Below are 19779 nucleotides of genomic sequence, written 5' to 3'. Positions count from 1 at the left end.
AAACGATCGTCTGCGAGCTTGATAGCTGTCGAGCAGACGACTAAAATTACACAAGCACTCCGCATGACATTTATAACCTTTTATTGGTACTTTACGCATACACATACCAGTTTAAAGTTCGTAGACTTCTCGCGCAACACGTACGTCGTTAATAATAAAAAATCCCCCCTTTTACACACTTTTTCACTCGTAGAGCACCACAAAAATGTCAACGACGTAAAGCACCATTCCAGGTCCTTGGAAAAGCCCGCATCGGCATGCCACAAGTGCGTGAATGACAAAATACGTAACTGGACGGTTATCTTGATGCACAGGCATTGTTACCGACCTCAAAACGGAGCCCAACCGCGAAAAACTGAGTAGCCGCAGCATTGTTTACACTTCACAGTCAAAGGGAAACAGCCGACTGCAGCTGCCATCTTTCGACGTTCCTCCCCTTGCGGTGAAAACTTTCAACGTCGAAACAAAAAAAAATTCATCGCGTTTAGTTTTTCAAAATACGTTCAAATAAACACATAAAATGTACTCTGATATGGTTTTAGTTCTTTTAAATGCGTTTGCAAGAACAGTTATGGTATTTGAATCAAAGGCCCACTGCTTAACCGGAAGTACGTCACGATGAAAGGGACGCAAAAGGGACGTTTTCAAAAGGGACAGTTACGAGAACACCGCCACAGGACGAAGTTATTTAAGTGCACAGCACTTTGTCGGCTCGCCTTGTCGTCGTAGCTCGCTAACGGTCGATGCGACGGCCGGAATAAGGCGGCGCAGCGAGATAACGGACCCAAGTACAGTCTTCTGTTCCGGCGTCAGGAAGTCACGTACTGAGGCTTTGAAAGTCAAGCGGTTTATATAGTCATAACCGTTCAAACCTCGTGAACCGCTGACGCTTGTCATACATGTCCCCGTTATTTAGCGCCAAAAAAACTGCCGGTACATTTGAGGAAAAATCCGAGTATACAGGGTGTTGCAACGATAACTGGAACACTTTAAAAATTTTTCCTGAGCGATCCGCCGCTCTGTTCACGCTCAAACTTCACACAAAGGTCGCATTTTGTGGTCTATTTTGTTTGACACCGGGAACAACAACGGTACTTACCTGTTTATTCTGAAAATAAATGAAAACAATTTTCGCCTATGGGAAAATGGCGGCGATTTGGACGTGCGAGCCCGAAAACCGGGTTTTCTGATCGTCTGTTAGCTCATTCCTAGGTGCATTTTCTGATCGTCTGCTGCACCATTTGGCTCCGTACGTGAATCCCAAACGTGCGTTTCACTCTGCAGGTGGTTCCGTCGTTCCAACAACAACTTGCGCTGGCTCGCACGATCAAGTCAGCGGCCATTTTCCCATAGGCGAAAATCGTTTTCATTTATTTTCACAATAAACAGGTAAGTACCGTTGTTGTTCCCGGTGTCAAACAAAATAGACCACAAAATGCGACCTTTGTGTGAAGTTTGAGCGCGAACAGAGCGGCGGATCGCTCAGGAAATTTTTTTTAAAGTGTTCCAGTTATCGTTGCAACACCCTGTATAAGCGGCAGCCCCCCGGCGTTCATTTCGTTAGGAACGCTCGTTCGGTTGGTTTTTTTACGACGATAGTAAGCGAGAAAAAGTGGCAGTGCAAGAAAAATATGGCGTGTTCCAAATGCCGCAGAAAGGCTCCAGCCGCGCAAGAAAAAAATGGAGCATTCGAAATGCCACAGGAAGGCTCCAGCAAACGAAATTAAAGCAAGTTTCAGGCAGGGGCGCGCGAGCACTACGAAGGCGGGAAATTTGAAATGCATTGGGTGGCAGCAGTGAGCGGAAAACGGCGCTGCAGCCCATTATGGCGAATCACTGCTCTGCACTTCCAACAGCGTTCACATTGAGTGGAACGGCTTTAATTTTTCGCCAACTGTGAAGTTTCTGAGGAAGTTGCGCAGCTTTCCTTTGTAGCCAGCCGTGAGGCTGCGTTGAGGTGGATGTCAAATTTTCCTTCGCGGAAACTCACTCCACCTTAGGGATTTCTCCGAAATCTGGCCGATTAAAGTGGGGCTGTAACCGTAATCCCTCCGTTGACGGCCACGCTTCACTGTGCAACACACAATGTGGGAAAGCCAGCTTACAAAAACCAAGCTCACATCGATTTTTTAAAGTTGGCTTCACCTCTAAGCACTAGCGCGTTAGAAGAAGACACCTTACCAGGGGCAATATAAGCCACCTTATATGAAAATATGGAAGCCCTAGGACATTTTTTTTATTTTTTATTAATTATTTTCCATGCGCTGAAAATTGTCAGTCTACTCCCGGTCTGCTGCCAGAGACGATCTGCTGCATCCTAGCCAACGACAACCTCACTGTAAAAACAGTTTTCTGCGACGGTCGCGTTTCTCATGGAAGCAAAAAGCGCAAACGTCCGTGTGTTGATTGATTGATTGTGGGGCTTAACGCGCCGACGCAACGCAGGCGATGAGACGCACCGTAGCGGAGGGCTCCGGATTATTTTTGGACCACCTGGGGATCTTTACCGTGCGCCCAAATCTGGTACACACGGGCGTTTTTGCTTTTCTCCTCCATCAGAAAAGCGGCCTCCGCGGCCGGGAATCGAACCCGCCCGTGTGTTGAGATTTCGTGTGTTCAAGATCCCCAGGTGGACAAAATTAATCCGGAGCCCTCCACTACGGCGCACGTCAATGCCTGTGTAGCGTCGGCGCGCTAACCCCCCAATCAATCAATCAATCAATCAATCAATCAATCAATCAATCAATCAATCAATCAATCAATCAATCAATCAATCAATCAATCAATCAATCAATCAATCAATCAAAAACAGTTGGCGTAAGTGACTGTGTTTGGGTGACTGTGTTCAACGAAGGCAGTTCATCCGCGCCTGTTGCAGTGCAATATCTAGCGGAAGTGGGCAACCCGCGTAGCATGCGAACTCACTCTCGACGGTGACCCCCCATCCGGCCACGACCACGGTCTCGCCGGTGATGTCCCGCGGCTCCCTCGGCAGGCAGATGGTGCGGGCGTTGATGCCCAGGCGGAGCGGCTGGTCCAGCAGCAGCACGGCCACGTCGTTCTTGAAGGTGCGGAAGTCGAACTCCTCGTGCCGGTAGAAGCGCCGCACGACCACCCTGTTGCCACGAGAGAACTGCGACGAGCCGTACACCAGCGTGATGCTCGTCGCCTGCTGGTGGTTGGTCCTGAGTGTGTCGAACAACGATCGAGTCGCGTCGCTTCTTCAACGAGCCTCGCTTGGATTTTGAGTGGCCTACCACACGTCTGCATGCTCGCTGTTTTGTACAGGCCGCTATTCCGACGGCTATATTTAGCAACGCACTCGCCTAAGCGCGGACAGTTTTGCAGCTGGCACTATTTTGACGGCTGCCGACACTTGGACGACAACGCCTTTGCACCTTTGTGACGTCACGATGCAGCACGTGACGTTACACCTTGATTCAGTGACGTCGCACGTTGACGCACTAACACTGCACTCAGTAAGCTGTTCTTCATCGGATGAACTTTAATATGATTGTCATGACAAAAATTATCAACACAGTGTACGTAGTACGTGCAAGGCCTTCCAAATTTGCAGGAACTAATTTCACGGCCTGTACATGTCAGCATTATTTAGAATTCCAAACGGAATACGGGCAGTACCACTTGAACTTAAAGACACATTTGGTGTTGTTGTATCATAAAGGGTTAACAACGCACAAACACGACGACACACAAGGAAGAGAAGACAGGACAAGCGCTGATTACAAGCGCTTGTCCTGTCTTCTCTTTCTAGCGTGTGTTTCGTCGCCTCTTTTCCTTGTCGCTGTTAAGTGTTCGCTAGTATGATGATTTCCTTAACCCTTTATGATGCTACACCAACTAGCCCACCAAGCCATCCTGGTGTTGTTGGTTTATCCTTGTAGGGCGACAAATGGTGTGTGTTAGCTCATTGTGCCGATTTTGCTCCCTCAGAGATCCTGTACAGGCTGGATAATGCTGGGCACCACGTGCAAACGTGCAAAGTGTCTACACAGCTCGAATACAAGTTGAATGTGGCGCTCCCTGGTTTAGGCAACGTCGACATGATGCAGGTCATCTTCGTGGATCTGAAAACCCTCATGAACGCCAGCTACCTCGGTGTTGTGAGTGGATCAGTCACTGTTCTTTGCTGAGCACCACTCTGTCTTCTCTGTCTCCAAGCACGTCTCTTCAATTTGCTGTTCTTAGATACTATACAAGTCGTTCATATCGCAGATTGTATTTTGTTTTCGTGGTCTCTTTAGGCTTTGCTAAAGTTAACATTAATGGGCCTACAATTGGTGTAACAGAAGAAAATTCTTTCATTTAAATATTATAGTTCCCCTTTCCTCATCCAGATTCATGCCAAGACCTGTAAATTACTCACGGTGGACTGTGACAAGCATAGTTTTGTTGTTTTTATGACTTGAATTATTCCGCCCCTAGGATTATGATTGCGGGATCCCGACTCGTTCTAGCACTTCAGCCTCCCCGAAATGTCATTGGAGCGAATTTTTCAAAGGGTTGTTTGTGCTGCGTCAGGTAGTTAAATGCATGAACCCCTTATTTCCCTATTCAGTGGTAGTCGATGACCTTAGTAAACGTATAAGCCTCACCACAGACGAAAACGCCGTGTGCCAGTCACGGCCGCATCGCGAACTATCCAGAAAATGACCCACTTGTTTGTAGATTCTGGTATTTGCCTTTCATTACTAATAATGACTTTTTATTCGTTCATTGACTTTTTATGCAGGCCTTGTGACCTAAAGTTATTTTTTACTCATAAACAAGCCACAAATGGATGAGCGCTTGCGAAGAGAAATCGCTTGCAATTTGTCTCAAGGCAACCGATTACCGTAAGTTAAAAAAATACATATGAAAGTACCGCTCCTTTTGTAATGTGCTTGTCGCCGATTTAGTGACGCCAACTGTGATGACACACTGACGAATCAGGAAGGCAGAATTTTGTTTGACTGAGAGCCCATTTAATTGAGGTGTATAAAGTGTATGTGAACAAAAAAAAAAACAATAATTCGCCAAACTAAACGAACACCAAAATTTTGATGACTGAGATAGCATGAAACGACTTTTGAAACCCCGTGATGTCACTGTGACCGTTCCGAAAGGTGTTGGCGTCCTCCTTTCCTTAAAGCCCATAGATTCTAGGTACAAAATTTTGTAGTTACGAACATTTGTCGTTCCTTTCGGTCGCTGTCGTCGATCAAGAAACACCACTACTCGTTCGAGTGCAACGGAAACACAACAGCATTTCTTTATGTAGAAGAACAGGAGGTTACAGCGACCTGTTCTGCATGCTTTCAACGAACCAAGCGCCCCCCACTCTCCGCCGCCGCTGTCCCTTCTTGCGAGGGAGAGAGGGGCGCTACATTCCCCGATGAAGCGAGTGCCATAACATTAAAGCCGTTCCACTCCATGTGACAGCTGTCGGAAGTGCAGAGCAGTGATTCGCCATACTGGGTGGCGGCACCGTTATCAGCTCAGTGCTACCACACATCACACTCTTTGCCACCCTGTTTCATTCCTCTCTTGATGAATATGCAATTCGAATTTTCCGGCCTTCGCAGTGCTCGCGCGCCCCCTGCCTGAAATTGCTTCAGCGGGAGTTCTGTTCTTTTAGGGGGCGAAGCACCTTAGGACCTCGCTTTGTCCGGGCTTGGCACCCGTGTACACAGTGTTGCGCATGCGCGAGGAGCATTGGATTAGATTGGATTGGATTAAATTGTATCGGATTGGATTGCATTGGATTGGATTGAAATTGTATATACTGTACACACGCGTTGTCACTCATTTACATGCGCGAGTGGGCAGTGCCACGGGTGATTTACGGTAAGAACGATCCCCAGTGCTTCGCCCACTCGTCATGATTCACTTCGTGGATATGCGTGCTTCTTGTGCTTGCTTTTTCCTCCCGCACGCGGCACGTGCCGGCGTTGCACTGCCACTTTTTTTCGCTTAATATCGTAAAAACCAACACAACGCGCGTTCCTAACTAAATGAACGCGGGCGCTGCCGGTTAATTGCGTGTATTCTGCCTCAAATGTACCTTCAGTTTCCTTTGCGCTAAACAACGTCGAGATGTATGACAAGCGCCAGTGGTTCACGAGTTTCGAACTGTTATGACTATATAAACCGCTTGGTTTCGAAGCCTCTGTGGGACGCCGCTACGACGGTACGCCATGGGGCTCTATTTGGGCCCAGCGAGCGAGCTACGACAAGGCGAGCCCCTAAAGTGCTCTGCACTTAAAACCACAAAACTCCGCGCGCGGAGTCCACTGCCCGCAGGCGGCGCCCGCTTTCGCCGGGCCCATTCTCCCGTTTTTGAGGGGTGTTTTTCCTCGTCTCCTGAGGCTTTCGAATCCGTATCAGCACTTTCGTCACTTCTCCGAGCGGTTAGGAATTTCCCCTAAAACTGTGAAAGAGTCTTCTTTTTGGTGAGATATAGCAGCGAAGGCATTCATTGGTACCGGTGATATTCCGCGGCAGATTCAAAACACGTGCGGCAAGCGTTGTCGGCTCGGTCGGCCAGAGGCGATGCGTCGACTAAGAAAAGTCACCTAAGCGGCTTGGAATGCTAAATCAAACCACCACGCCGGAACGCACGCCGATCAACGAACGCCCGCGCAGCTCCCCTGCCGTGGTTTGAACCGTGGCGACACCGACCGGAGCGGGCGGAAACTATAATGGCAAACTGTTCGCATGGCGACGCAGTGAAACATCCCCCTCGCGAGGGGCACGATCAAATGCAGAACATTTCCGGGGGCGCACGACGTTAAGTAGTTTGCGTCACGTTAATGTTGTTGCACTTGTGGCAACTGCTGACAAGAGAGCGCTCGTCAGCAGTAATTTGAATGAGTCAAGGATATAAGGCGCGTTCGTAGCCTCCCATTCTGTGTCGGCTTTGTGGCGCAGTGGGTAGAGCACCATGTACATTGCGTTCCGCCTGCAGGGTCGAGGGATCGAAACCAGGCGCCGGATAGTATTTTTTTTTTTATATAGTGTAGAGGGAGGGGTGCGGACTACGACTACGGACGCCTACGGACGTCAACGCGGGTGACATCGTGAGTTACTGAAATGCTCTGCATTTAAAAATGTGAACTACCTTGGTCCCTTTTCACTCAAATAAAGCTGTCATTACACCCGGCACCCTTAGCCATCGGCCATACCATGCTGAATACGCCGGTTCGCATCCGATCCCTGTAGCTAAGTAGCATTGAGCTCGGTGAGTACTTGGGACGGACGCCGCCCTAAGATTAGGCTTTTAGTGCCTGAGGCACTTTCACATTATAGTGATATTAAGAAGCTGAAAAAGCAAAAGAAGAAGCTAATCGTTTTTTGTAACAGTTTTAGACAATAACAGATCTTTCAACCCCAGGAAATCTACGATCACTAACACAAAAAAACTGTTCAACAAGAGTGGTGTTTTTTGTCAACTAATAAAAAACATGGCTAAGCATACGTTTGAGAACTCTGGATTTTCTTCTGAATTACTTCTGGATTACTTCTTTCATATGTGCTCAATATTCAATTTCTCTCAAATTGTCACTCAGCCTACCAGGACATCCGCGACTGCTTGCAACATTCTGGATTTAGTGTTAACCACTGCCCCTGACCTTTCTTCAGACATAACATACATTCCTGGCCTTAGTGACCATTGTTTCTTGAACTTTACTGTTAGTGCCAATGTTAAACCCCCCAAAAATACCACTAAGTTTATTAGGGACTACCACGCAGCTGACTTTGATGCAATTAATGCCGACCTTTGCTCATTTCTTGATGCCTTTATCGCTGGCTTTGAAGCACGCTCCGTTCAGGATAACTGGGATATGTTTAAAGGAAAGGTTCACGAACTAACAAACAAATATATTCCGCTAAGAAAAATATTTTCAAATCCCAATGCCCCCTGGTACAACCGGAATATCAGAAGGCTAGCTAACCGAAAAAAACGTCTTTACCGTTCCGCAAAAAAATCTCCAACCAATGAGCGATGGCTGGCGTATGATGATGCATCTAAATCATACATTTCTGCTGTTAAGGCCGCCAAAGTAAACTTCTTACAAAACACGTTGCCCTCTATGTTATTAGAAAACCCTAGAAAGTTTTGGAACTGTATAAACCATCGTGACAAGAAATCGATCTCGCTAATAGATGGTGACGGCAACAAGGTTGCAGACGAGGATTGTCCTACAGTCTTAAATTTAACTTTCATAAACAATTTCTCTCACTCCACTTTTACTGATGCCTATCAACTTCCAGAGATTCCCGTTCACGAATACTCTCCTACGCTGCCCCTTTTGATAGACCCTGCAGGCATTGTGCACATAATTAATTCTTTAAAAATGTATTCTGCTGCTGGCATTGACGAAATCAATGCTAAGTTTTTAAAAAGCACATGCCAGTACTCTTCGATATTCCTTGCCAAGCTCTTTCAACAATGCTTAGAATCAGGATTATTGCCTTTTGAGTGGAAGATGGCTAAGGTGGTTCCAGTCTTTAAATCCGGTAGCATTGTATCACCTAGCAACTATCGTCCGATATCGCTGACCAGTATCCCCTGTAAAATTTTTGAACATATCATTTACTCGAACCTTGTCCGATTTCTCGAATCCAATTCTTTCTTTCACCCCGCTCAACATGGCTTTCGTAAACACCACTCCTGTGAAACGCAGCTCTTATCGTTCACCCAGAAAATTCATGTTATTCTTGACGCGCGTTCATCCGCAGATTGCATATTTTTGGACTTGTCGAAAGCATTTGACAAGGTGTGTCACCGATTACTAATGTTAAAACTCCGTAGCTTAAACATCGACAGTAGTTTACTCAAATGGATTGAATGTTTTGTTATTAACCGGCACCAATTTGTTTCAGCTAATGATTACAACTCTTCCCCTGCAATAGTAGCATCTGTTGTCCCACAGGGTTCGGTTTTAGGCCCCTTATTATTTTTGATATATATTAACGACCTTCCTAATTGTGTCTCATCCCCGATTCATCTGTTTGCTGATGATTGTGTTGTATTTCGTGAAATAAAAAACGGCGCCGATGTAACTACCCTGCAGGCAGACTTAGATAATATAGCTACATGGTGTGATAACTGGCGAATGGAACTGAACATTTCTAAATGCAAGGCAATGAGAATAACTCGTACATCAACGGTAACTCCTATGTATTTTGTTAAAGGGATACCATTAGAACCAGTAGCATCATATAAATATCTAGGAGTTCATATCACTAATAATTTGAAGTGGGATATGCACATCGATTACATTACCGCGAATGCTAACCGTACTTTGGGCTTTATAAGACGTAACTTTTCCCAAGTCCCATCTTCCATAAAACTTCTTCTATACAAAACGCTAATAAGGTCAAAGCTTGAATATGCCGCCTCAATCTGGGATCCTGAACCCGCTTTTTTGATTCATAAACTGGAAATGGTACAAAACAATTCTACCCGTTTCATTCTTTGCAACTACACTAGAGCAGCCAGCATAACTTCTATGAAATCAACTGTTCATTTACAAACCTTAGCGCTCCGTAGAAAATTTTCTCGTCTGTGTCTCTTCCACAAAATTTACCATCATCCGCTCTTGAAAACAGAATTCATTCATGCCCCCGCTTACGTGTCTGAACGACTTGACCATGCGCACAAAGTTGCTGTCCCCTCGTGTCACTCTCGTTTTTACGCTGCTTCATTTTTTCCACGAACTTCGACTGACTGGAACCGCCTTCCCGCCACCACAGCTGCTATAGATGACGTTAATAAATTTAGGTCTGCTATCACCAGTGACACTGAAACCCCTAGCCTTGTATAACGTTTTTTTTGTTTTTTTGCCAATTACCCGTGTTGTATTTTTTCTAGCACTGTGTAAATCCTCTTCGTTGTTGAATGTTATTGTTATTGAGCCTACTTGAAATGTACATGTATTTTTCACTGCTCACCGTTTTTTATTGTTATTGTTATTATTCTTTGTACTCCCACTCCCCTCTATAATGCTTCGGCCCTGAGGGTACTTGTAAATAAATAAATAAAAAAATACGTCATTCCACAAAGGCATGAGCTGTAACGCCCTGCATTACTCCGCACCGCAGTTTCAAATAGTCATCCTTTCTTCGAGCAACTATTTAGTGGAACAAACTAACCAACGACGAAGTTTCGCATAAACAGAATTTTCTTCTAGTCTCAACGCTGTATAAATTCACACGCCAAGCACCCTCAAAGTCACCCCGCATTCTTAATGATTATTTACTACTGCCAAATACATCAACTGTACATGGTTATAATTCCTGTTAGTTCTTCAATACGCTTTTGAGTGTTTTACCTGTGGTGTTTGTTCTTTGGTTTTGCTTGCACGTAAAAACAGTTTGCCAACCATTCTGCCACAATCTCTAAAAAAAAAAGAACCGTTGTGTTAAACAAACAATCTGTGGCAGGTGTGCCTGCAGATGATTGGGGGTTGCGGGTTTTCCCGATAGTACCTATGATGTGACAGCTTTAAAGGGGCCCTGCAACGGTCCTTACATGGCCGTTTCACTCGCCCCTCCGGAACCTGAAGTATAGTGGCCCTCATTTATAGAGTTACTGCCACCGCTAAACAGAACTCCGTTATCTTCTCCGGCAACAGAAACCCTCTTCATCTCTGTTTTGCTTTTGTTTGAATTTACTCTAAAGTCGCTATTGAATGGTTTTTATTGCTGCAACTATATATGTGCGCAAAGCAGCAATACATAGCTTTAACATTTCGCAGCACGAAATGTTAAACCTAAGGAGCACGCGTTTATTCACGATCCTCTAAAAGTGTTTGACAAGTCCGAGAAGTGCTTCAGAGCCCTTTTAAGTGCTTCATGTAGCGATATGAAAAATATAAAAACATTGAAACTAGCGGCGACACAAGGGCAATATGTTACATACGCACGTGGATGGCAGCAGCGCTCACCAAATAGTGCAGTGACCAGCTGTGAGGATATGCCTAGAGGTGAGGATTGCTCCCGCACATCGTGTTAGAATGGAAGCGTACCGGACTTGGAGAAATACCTGCAACGAAACGTGCAATACACGGCGTTGTCGCTGTTATAAACACAACATCACGCCGTATGTTTGCTTACTTTTTCAGGTTCTCAGTGGTTTCGCGATAAACGGACCGCACTGACGTTGGGAACCCCGAATTGAACGGGGAACAACGTCGTTCAGAAAAGCATTAGAAATTGAAAATTAATTGTACTCAATTAATTAAAAACTGAAGCATCATTATCGCTGAAATGCCATCAAAGGTTTAGCAGCTTTTTTTATTAACTGGAAGATCATACCTTTCGTAGATCTCTTAGCTTTTGTTCGACGACCAACAATGCCTTGTTTGCTTAGAAATTAAACGATGAAAGTTAGCGTTTCTCCGGTTCCCCTTGCCAAGTTTCGTGATGTAAAGAGCACGTCGCAAAGTACACAGAGCATGATGGGGCCAGCCGCTTTCCTCGACTTAGCATTGGCGCCGGACTGCCATCAAAAGGGTCCCTTTTCACGGGATTTCGGTCTTTGTGGCACAATTAGGGCCAATCAGAACAGGCTTTCGAAAGATGGCGCGCCCATGAGGTAAAGTCGAGGATTGGTCCATTGGACAGGGAGGCCATCAAGCCCCGCCCCTAGCTAAGCGTTCCCGCACGGTGCTGCAGCCTAGGAGAAGGTGTAGAAAACACACGAGCAGTTGGCCACTAATGAAATTGGCGACCGCAATGCCAACCGGGCTAATAACCTCATCTGCTGCCGCTGGCTGTTGTATGTATACAAGCACTGGCAGTCAGTATACGGTGGGCTCTCAAGCTCTCCATCATCAATTTCCAAGGCGAAGCAGTTGGTAGAAATCGAATCTGAAGTGAAGCCTACCACCATCTGTGGTGAGTTAGGAATAAGTTTGCGCAAAAGACGAGGATGCATAAAAGAGAGGACAAGACGAGCGGAAAGCCGCCTTTGTCCTCTGTTCTCTTCGTCCTCGTCTATTGCGCAAACTTATTCCTCCGTACGTCATAAACCAACCAGCCAGCAATCAAGTCCCAATAAACGTTTAGGTGTTTAATAGATGAGGTTTCGACCTTTCTGAGACATGCGCTAAGCAGAATTTGTCAAATAGGAGATTTATTTTCCATTTAGATAGCTGTACCGACACTTTTTTTTTCTCGGAAGAATGCTTAGCAAAGCTCCGCCAACCACGTTTCACACTTCACGATTTTTGGCGTTACGAATCGTAGTGCGGTTCTTTGGAATTGTCTGCATTGATAAACAACTGGTGCTGACGCGAATGGTACGCATCCACGCGACATCCAATCTGCCGATATTGATTTGATTTTACACTTTAGTGTCCCTCGAAAAATTATATTACAGTTAGAAACCTCTCGGTTTGTTACGCTTATTCAGCACAGTATTCGACACGACGGTTGTTTCCCTGCTGCATAACACCCAATGACTTTATATCTGCATATCAGACCATTTTATACTTTATTCATACCGTGATGCTGTGAAAGTACTCACCAATAACTAAAAATAAGGAGGAGGGGGGGGGGGGGGGGGCACAGAACAGCCAGAAACCAGTTGCGGATAACTAAACACCACCATTTTTCGGCAAAGTGTCCTCTTGACAGCTTTTCCAGCAAAAATATTTGTTCTTGAGAGCGAAGAGGGGGGGGGGGGGAGGGGGGGTTCATGCACGCTAAAAGCCGGTTAATTCGAACTCGAAGCTGACCATAAAATTGTTCGAATTAAGCGGAGTTCGAAATAGCGGGCGGGAGCTATAATGAATGGAAATCGACCATACTGCGCGGACACAGCACAAAGAAGCCACCTCTGGACTCGTTATCGCGAATTAGGCCCTACTAGACGTTTGTGGGAGGTGATTTCGTAAATACCGTAAAAACCCGCGTATAATACGAACCCGCGTATAATACGAGGTGTAATTCGGGGACAGCAAAATCAGAAAAAAAGTTTTCATCCGCATATAATACGAGGTAAAGAGCACAGAAAACATTTATTTGCACTGCAGTTACCCTTCAACCCTTCAGTCATTGTCAGTTTTCGCTGGCACTGTCTCCCGACGTCCGTTCAGACATCGTCAAGTTCGCTGCCGCTGTCTCCGGAAGTCGCCTTGTTGGAAATGTCTTCCCACAGAAAGGGGTCCTCAGTGCCATCAAGGGCGTTTGAGATGCCGCATTTCTTAAAAGAGCGACTGACGAGCTCCTCTGGGATGCTGGCCCACGCATCCGCGATCCAGCCACAAAGCTCCGCTGGAGAGGCCCGCGTCAGCCATTCGGTAGCTGTCACTTACGGGTCTCCTGACCTCATCCACTCTTGGTAGCAGGACCTGATGCAGTCTTTGAAAGGCTTGTTGATGCAAACGTCTAGCGGTTGCAGCTGGGATGTCATTCCTCCTGGAATGACAATGAGTTCGGTGCGGGGTTCGCGCAACAACTTCTTCACTGAATCAGCCAGGTGGCAGCGAAAGGCGTCCAACACGACCACTGACGGGAACCCCTAACAGTGCTCCAGGCCGCCGACACCACACAGACTTTATCCAGTCAAGCACCAGTTGCTTTCTCCACCCGCGAATGCTGCCTTCGGTGACGCCGAACTGCCGTCCTGCGGCGCAATTCCTGATGGTCTTGGCACATAAAATAACTTTTCTTTTAATTGCCGCTGAATGCTGCCTTCGTGCACCCAACATATCGTGATAGACTTGCGGTGAACGTGCCGATCCTTCGCGTGGTCAAAACAATCAAAATGGCGCTGGCTGAGAGAAGCAGCAGCCAGCTCACCGCAACTGCAAGATGGCCCACCCTCCGCTGAAACCAAAACCGAAAGTGCAAATTTTCGGCTGAAAACTTTGGGATCCACATATAATACGAGGCACAAATTGTACATAGTAAAATTGGGAAAAAAACCTCGTATTATACGCGGGTTTTTACGGTAATGTTTCGGAAATAATAACGGCATGCACCGGAGCACTAGCGCCGTTGGCGCGGCACCCTCTGTAGACGCGAAATAAGTTGTTGCAGGACCGTAGCGCGCTCGCCACGCTGTTGTTTTTCTGTTTCATTGTTCCCCATCTCAATTAAGTTTGGTTCGGTTTGGATTTGCACACATTGTAATCACTGTGGGCCGACTCCTGCCAGGAGCGATAGAAACCAGGAGATCCCAGTTAGAAATAACCGTTCTGGATACCGACGCGTTCGAATTATCGGGAGAGAGAGAGAGAGAAGTGAACTTTATTGAAGTCTCCGGCGGAGGTAGCAGGGTACCTCTTGCTACCTGACTATGTGGGGGCAGTCACCAAGCCGTGTCCCGTCGCTTACGTCGGGGAATCCAACGCTCTCCGCGAGGCTTCAGCCCCTGGATCGCGTCGGATGCATCTGGAGTTTTCCCCCCTTGAAATACACAGGGCTGTGCAAGGACATTGGCGTTAGTTTGAATTAACCGGAAGTTTGAACTAACCGAGTTAGAATTAACGAGCTTTTACTGCCTTAGGAGGGTGGGCAATCAGTAATCGAAGCAGCAGCTGGCCTCTTTCAACAGTCCTGAGCGCACTGCTCCATCGTGACAAGTAACTATAACAACCAGCCTTAAACTGGCGTGATTGTAGTTAGAAAGCAAACCTCTGCTCGCCGCCAGTCTTCACTGCATGAAGAGGCGGGAGGCAGATGGTATGGGTATCACACAAAAGGTTTCCATTAAGCAAGAGCTGGAGAATTCGGCAGATGGATTAAAGAAGCTGTTGTAGACAGCGCTCATAATCATAATCGTACCACCACCACCACCACCATCATCAGCAGCAGCATAATCATCATCAGCATCATAACCACCACCATCATCATCTCTACCTGCGTTGCAGGACGAAAGCCTCTCCATGGACCTCCACCCGCTCCTACCCTGCGCTGCCCGAGTCCATCCTTGGCTCCCTATTTTAAGTGCGATGCACTTCTTAAGCGACCCTGAACCTGCGTCCACCGGCGATGTCCGCATAGCATACCCACGTGGGGGATTGGCCAGGAATCTCCTCGTCTTCCTTGGCAACGGGGGGAGATGGGCGCGCGCTGCCTGGCCGCTGACATGGCACATACCCACGTGGGGGATTGGCCAGGAATCGGGCGTGAGAAGGGCTAATGCACCCGCTTAAAGGAGTACTGACACGAAATTTCAAAGCTGAGATCCGCTCTAGCAATCAAGTACAACGACAACACAAATAGGTGTCTGTGAATAAATGCATCTTTCTTTCTTTGTAGTTGTGTGTGTGTGTGTGATCTCTCTTTCGCGAACATTACCGAACCGCGCAAATTCAACTCGTGCATTCGCACTTTCACATTCTTCCCCTCGGGGAAATGCGGGGAATTTTTATTATTTTGTCCCTCCTGAAGAAGATGATGATGATTGCTATTGGTTTCCCCTTTGTAGCGGGTTGATGACGTGCCATCTTACCAAAAAGGACTAATATATCTATGGTTTATACTCCTGGTTCAATACTTGCGCTGCTTAGGGCAGGCACAAAAAACTTATTGGGCACAAAATACTTTTTTTTTCCGGTTACAGGTGGTAACTGTCCTAGGCAATATTCCCCTCCCTGGTTTTCGTCCACTAGCACTCTAATCTTATTTTCGTCGCCTCGACAGCCTTGAAGTTTACTCCCTCTGTGCTACCCTTAAATCCTAGGGCTTCTGGAAGCCCAATATTTCCCTAATGTAGATTTGGAGGGATACCCTCACATTCGAACACTATGTGCCGCATAAGTTTTCTTTCTTTTCCGCAGACCACGCATGCCCCATCATTTCGTCGATACTTCCCCACAAAGCTCTTAGTTCGCAAGCAACCTGCTCTAGCCTCAAAAACCAAAGCACTGCCCTGGGAATTATCGTAGAAATTTTCCTTTCTGGCGTCCAATTTCTCAGCCCTGTACATCTCTTACGATCTAACATTAACATCTAGTTAATGGTGTTCCCCTTTTCGTTTTCCGTGTTCCTTTTCCTCACAAGGAGAAAAAAATGAAGGAAGCTCACGCTAACGCGTGAGACTTCAAGGTAGCGAAGCTGAACGCAACCATAACGACCATCACGACGGTTTTTGTTCACGATTGCAGCCGATTCGCTTCTTCTTCGCTGCCGCAACGACATGCACTCCATCATTGTGGCTCCAAGTGCGAGCTCCTTTCATTTCTTGGAAGTGATAATCATTGGACGTCACCTTGGAGGGGCGTGTGCTATAACGTGTCTTTCTCGTTCAAGTGGTGCCACGATTACGGCGAACGCTGGAGTTTCTTGTGGCTAATCTTGGCCAATATCCCTGAGTGGGTATGCTTGGCTTGACAAACGTGCGTCCGGGACGCCGGGCGGTCGTCGCGAGGCCCGCGCTCACGTACGCGAGCTGGGCAATTTCTTGGTATTTTTAACGACAGACATGAACAATTGCGATTTGCTAAAGAGCTTAGCTCTTAAAAGGTAAAGTGGGCACTCCTATACTGGGTGACAACTTAAGAACGGCACCGGAAGTTGCCGCTGCGCCTTATCACTGTAGACGGATGTTTCTCCGCGCGGCGCAAGCAGGGCGTTACTGGAAATATTTTGAACATGGCGTGAGCCGTTCCCGTGATTTTTTTGGACTTAATATGCTTAAAAACGACTCCAGTGACGACAAACAAACTGCGTGAGACAAGACAGACGATATCACGCATTCATAGCAAACCCCTTTCAAAACGCGCCCGCACTGACGTCACGGGTCCGGCGCTTTGGTGGAGTGATACACTACGTGAGGTGGTGCCGTTCTTAAGTTGTAACCGGGTATAGTTTCGTCTTTCGGCCGCCACTTCGTTACCCGGGTGGTCCGTCGGTTGTCAGTTCATATCCTGTTGATGATCCTCATCACTGAAGTTATACGCAGCGTGTAAACCAGGAAACCACGGTGAAGTTTGGCCTTTGTTCTCCTTGACCAGGAGGCGCTAATAAAATAAGAGCATGCGCAGGTCTTACCACCCAAGGAAACCTCTCGATGTCAGCTGCGAGCCCGTTTACTATTCGGAAGTCCACGCTCGCAATTCCACACGCTGAAAGGAATCGACGGGGCACAGGGTAAGCCGCCTTTGATCGTTCTCGGGCAAACAAGAGAGTAAAAAAAAATGTTCCGGTCCTCAAAATTTCTGACAATTCTGTAGACGAATAAGGCCGGCGATAATGAAGGAGCAGTAATTTGAGCTATGCGTGCTATTTACTAAATTAACTGAAGTAATTCAAGACAGCTTCCGCTCTATAAGAGGCGCGAATCAGTTAGACTTCGTGGTTTGCATTATGTTGCCTATTCCTTTTTCTTGATTACTTTGTCATAGGTCCGCTGGTTTTACCTCCTTCTTTTTTTGAGAAGTTGGCTGCGTAAACCAACCACACGGTCTCATTCGGGTCTTTGCTTGTAGTCAAATACACAAAAAAAAAGAGAAAAAACCCCGCAATTTCACTTTCATTGTCTTGCCAAGTTTTGCAAGCACTATAAGTACGGCTCAGCCGTGTCTCACTACTACTCTTAAGAATGAGCAAGCGAAAATATAGGCCACCCGAAGCCTGTTCCTGAATTCTATCCGGTTCACTAGTGACGTAAAGGCTTGTTAAAATGATTGAATGGCCGAAACGTACATTGGTGGTTGAGGCCAATTTCTTCTGAAACCGCTTGGCGTCGCTTCTTGTACGAATGACAGCCCTGCCGACGAAAGGAAAGGAAGGGGTTGAAGACGTACGGATGTTACGACAACATTGAAGATTTTACTGCAATAAACTCGCGATAATCCAAACTAAATGGGGCCCAACGAGTTTGTTTCAACTATCAGAATTTCTCATAAATATGACTCTGGGCCACTTATACCTACTTGTGTTGGAATAAAAAATTCGCATATATTTAGTAATACAATGTTCACACACAATACTGAAGAGCTATCCGCCTTCAAATAATAAAAAAAAATAAAACGCCAATCATGAAAGATCAAAACAGAGTTTTCAGTGCAAGCAAGGGCAGCGAGAGTTTTTATTTATTGCGAGAGTTTTCTGCACTGGTCTAAAACTTGCAGATGCCAGAAATTTGGTGAAACGATGCAAATGAACACACAGAAGCGGAAATTCAGCAGATATTTTCCGGAAAGGACAAGCAAAAAGAACGAATTAACCGAATTTCCCGAGCGGAGCAATTTGAATTAAGCGGCTTTAAAATACGCTGAAAACATAGCGGGCCAACCGAAATTTTGAAATTTGTTTGAATGAAGCGAAAGCTTGAATTATCCGAGTTTGAATTATCGCGAGTCCACTGTATCTTGCATAAAGTGTGCGTCGCTGATGACTCAAGTGTTAATATTTGCATTCAGTTTTTAGAAAAGCATATAATTTAAATAAGCGCTCGGCCGGGTCCGTAGTTGTGAAGCAGAGATAAAGAAGGTCTGACATCTTCTCAAAAACAATCAAACGGCTCGGTCCGTTCTCCTATGCCAAATCAGATTTCAAGGGTTCTGCCACAATTGACTCAAGCCTCATTGCCTAGGCTGAACGTCTTAATGCAGGATTTTGCTTGCGATGCTATAATACCTTGTTTTACAAATTTAAATGCAGCGTGCCCCGAACGCAGTTTACTTCCGCATGTTCATTGTAGGCTGCTCTGCCCATTACAAACATCGGGATAGTAATTTATGTTCAACTTCGCTGTAACTACGCTCACCGAAGGGCTGCTCCGGAATTTTTCTCGTGGCGTAAAAATCTCTTTCATTTAAATCTAACCAGTGAAAAAAGTGTGAGCCCTATTAAACCTTCAAGTTGAGTGGTTGTAGGGTGTTTAAATCCTCTACACGCGCTTAACAAGACAGATGATGCACGAATTAGCTATCTATAAGCCACGGCTTAAAGCTGCGTGCTGGGAACTGTTTTTATCCTGAACTAATTCTATTTAGCGAAGAGGAGAGGTTTATCTAGAACAAGCGAAGGATAGAAGCGTAGCCTTAGCCTGTTCTGTTTGTTTCTTGTGATTACTAACGATTTCTTTTACTCGCGGCATCTAGTATTATTTCGAAATTAATATTCTCCATATTATGAAAAGGTTGTGATGTTATAAAACACGCCTACAAGAATTCGAAGCATATTGAGTAGTGGATTACATTGGACCATTTGGGGCTCTAGAACTAAACTTCTCCCCTTCTGGACCAAGACTTTTAAATACTATCCGCTAAAAAGCGAAGTGTTTGCTACTAGTAAACTGAAGGTCGGCCTGTTTGACAGTCGCCGATCGCCTATTCAAGAAGTTGGAGCAACTGAATCAATAAAAGAAAAACGATATTAGGAAGTCGCTGTTGGCTGGAGTTTGTTCTGCTTTCGTACGGTGACAGTAGGTTTATCCTTCTAGGGACGTTGCAATTACGACGCGATATTTTCGACTCATTATCATATTTTTAGATAGACAGCTCCAACATTGCAAGAAAGCAAAATGAAAAAAAAAAAAAACGCCTCAAAGCAAAACGCACCGATGACGCGTGGTGACCACCAATTCGCTACCAAAGGAATCAGACCCTGTATCGTGCCGTTACAGTCACTCTATCAAATGGCATCGTTAGCAATAAATATTATCAGTTCGTACAGTAAAATTTGCAAAAGCGAAATTCCGGTCTCCTTAGCTTATCATCTAGTTAATGCCGTGTCACAATAGGGTTATAAGTACTTACCTGAAAGTGCGTTACGAAAATTATTGCCCAAAACAAAAGCACCTCCCTCCAGCCG

General features: G+C 46.0%; 1 protein-coding gene across 1 annotated transcript in view; it reads right to left on the bottom strand.

Moving 5' to 3' along the window:
- LOC144159530 (trypsin-1-like) overlaps positions 1-19779 on the bottom strand; it is a 175954-nt gene that overhangs the window by 19698 nt on the left and 136477 nt on the right. The window contains exons 2-4 of the mRNA XM_077691091.1: positions 17665-17728; positions 10953-11050; positions 2926-3185 (exon numbers count right to left, since the gene is read on the bottom strand). Coding sequence (XP_077547217.1) covers positions 2926-3185; positions 10953-11050; positions 17665-17728 — 422 coding nt within the window. The remainder of the gene's footprint in view (positions 1-2925; positions 3186-10952; positions 11051-17664; positions 17729-19779) is intronic.

The sequence above is a fragment of the Haemaphysalis longicornis genome, unplaced genomic scaffold (assembly GCF_048455015.1).
Source record: "Haemaphysalis longicornis isolate Haplotype H1 unplaced genomic scaffold, Haemaphysalis longicornis Haplotype H1 scaffold_10, whole genome shotgun sequence".
In the NCBI taxonomy this organism is placed as follows: Eukaryota; Metazoa; Arthropoda; class Arachnida; order Ixodida; family Ixodidae; genus Haemaphysalis; species Haemaphysalis longicornis.
Note: the sequence above shows the minus strand (reverse complement) of the source record. Positions and strands in the feature narration are given on the sequence as shown.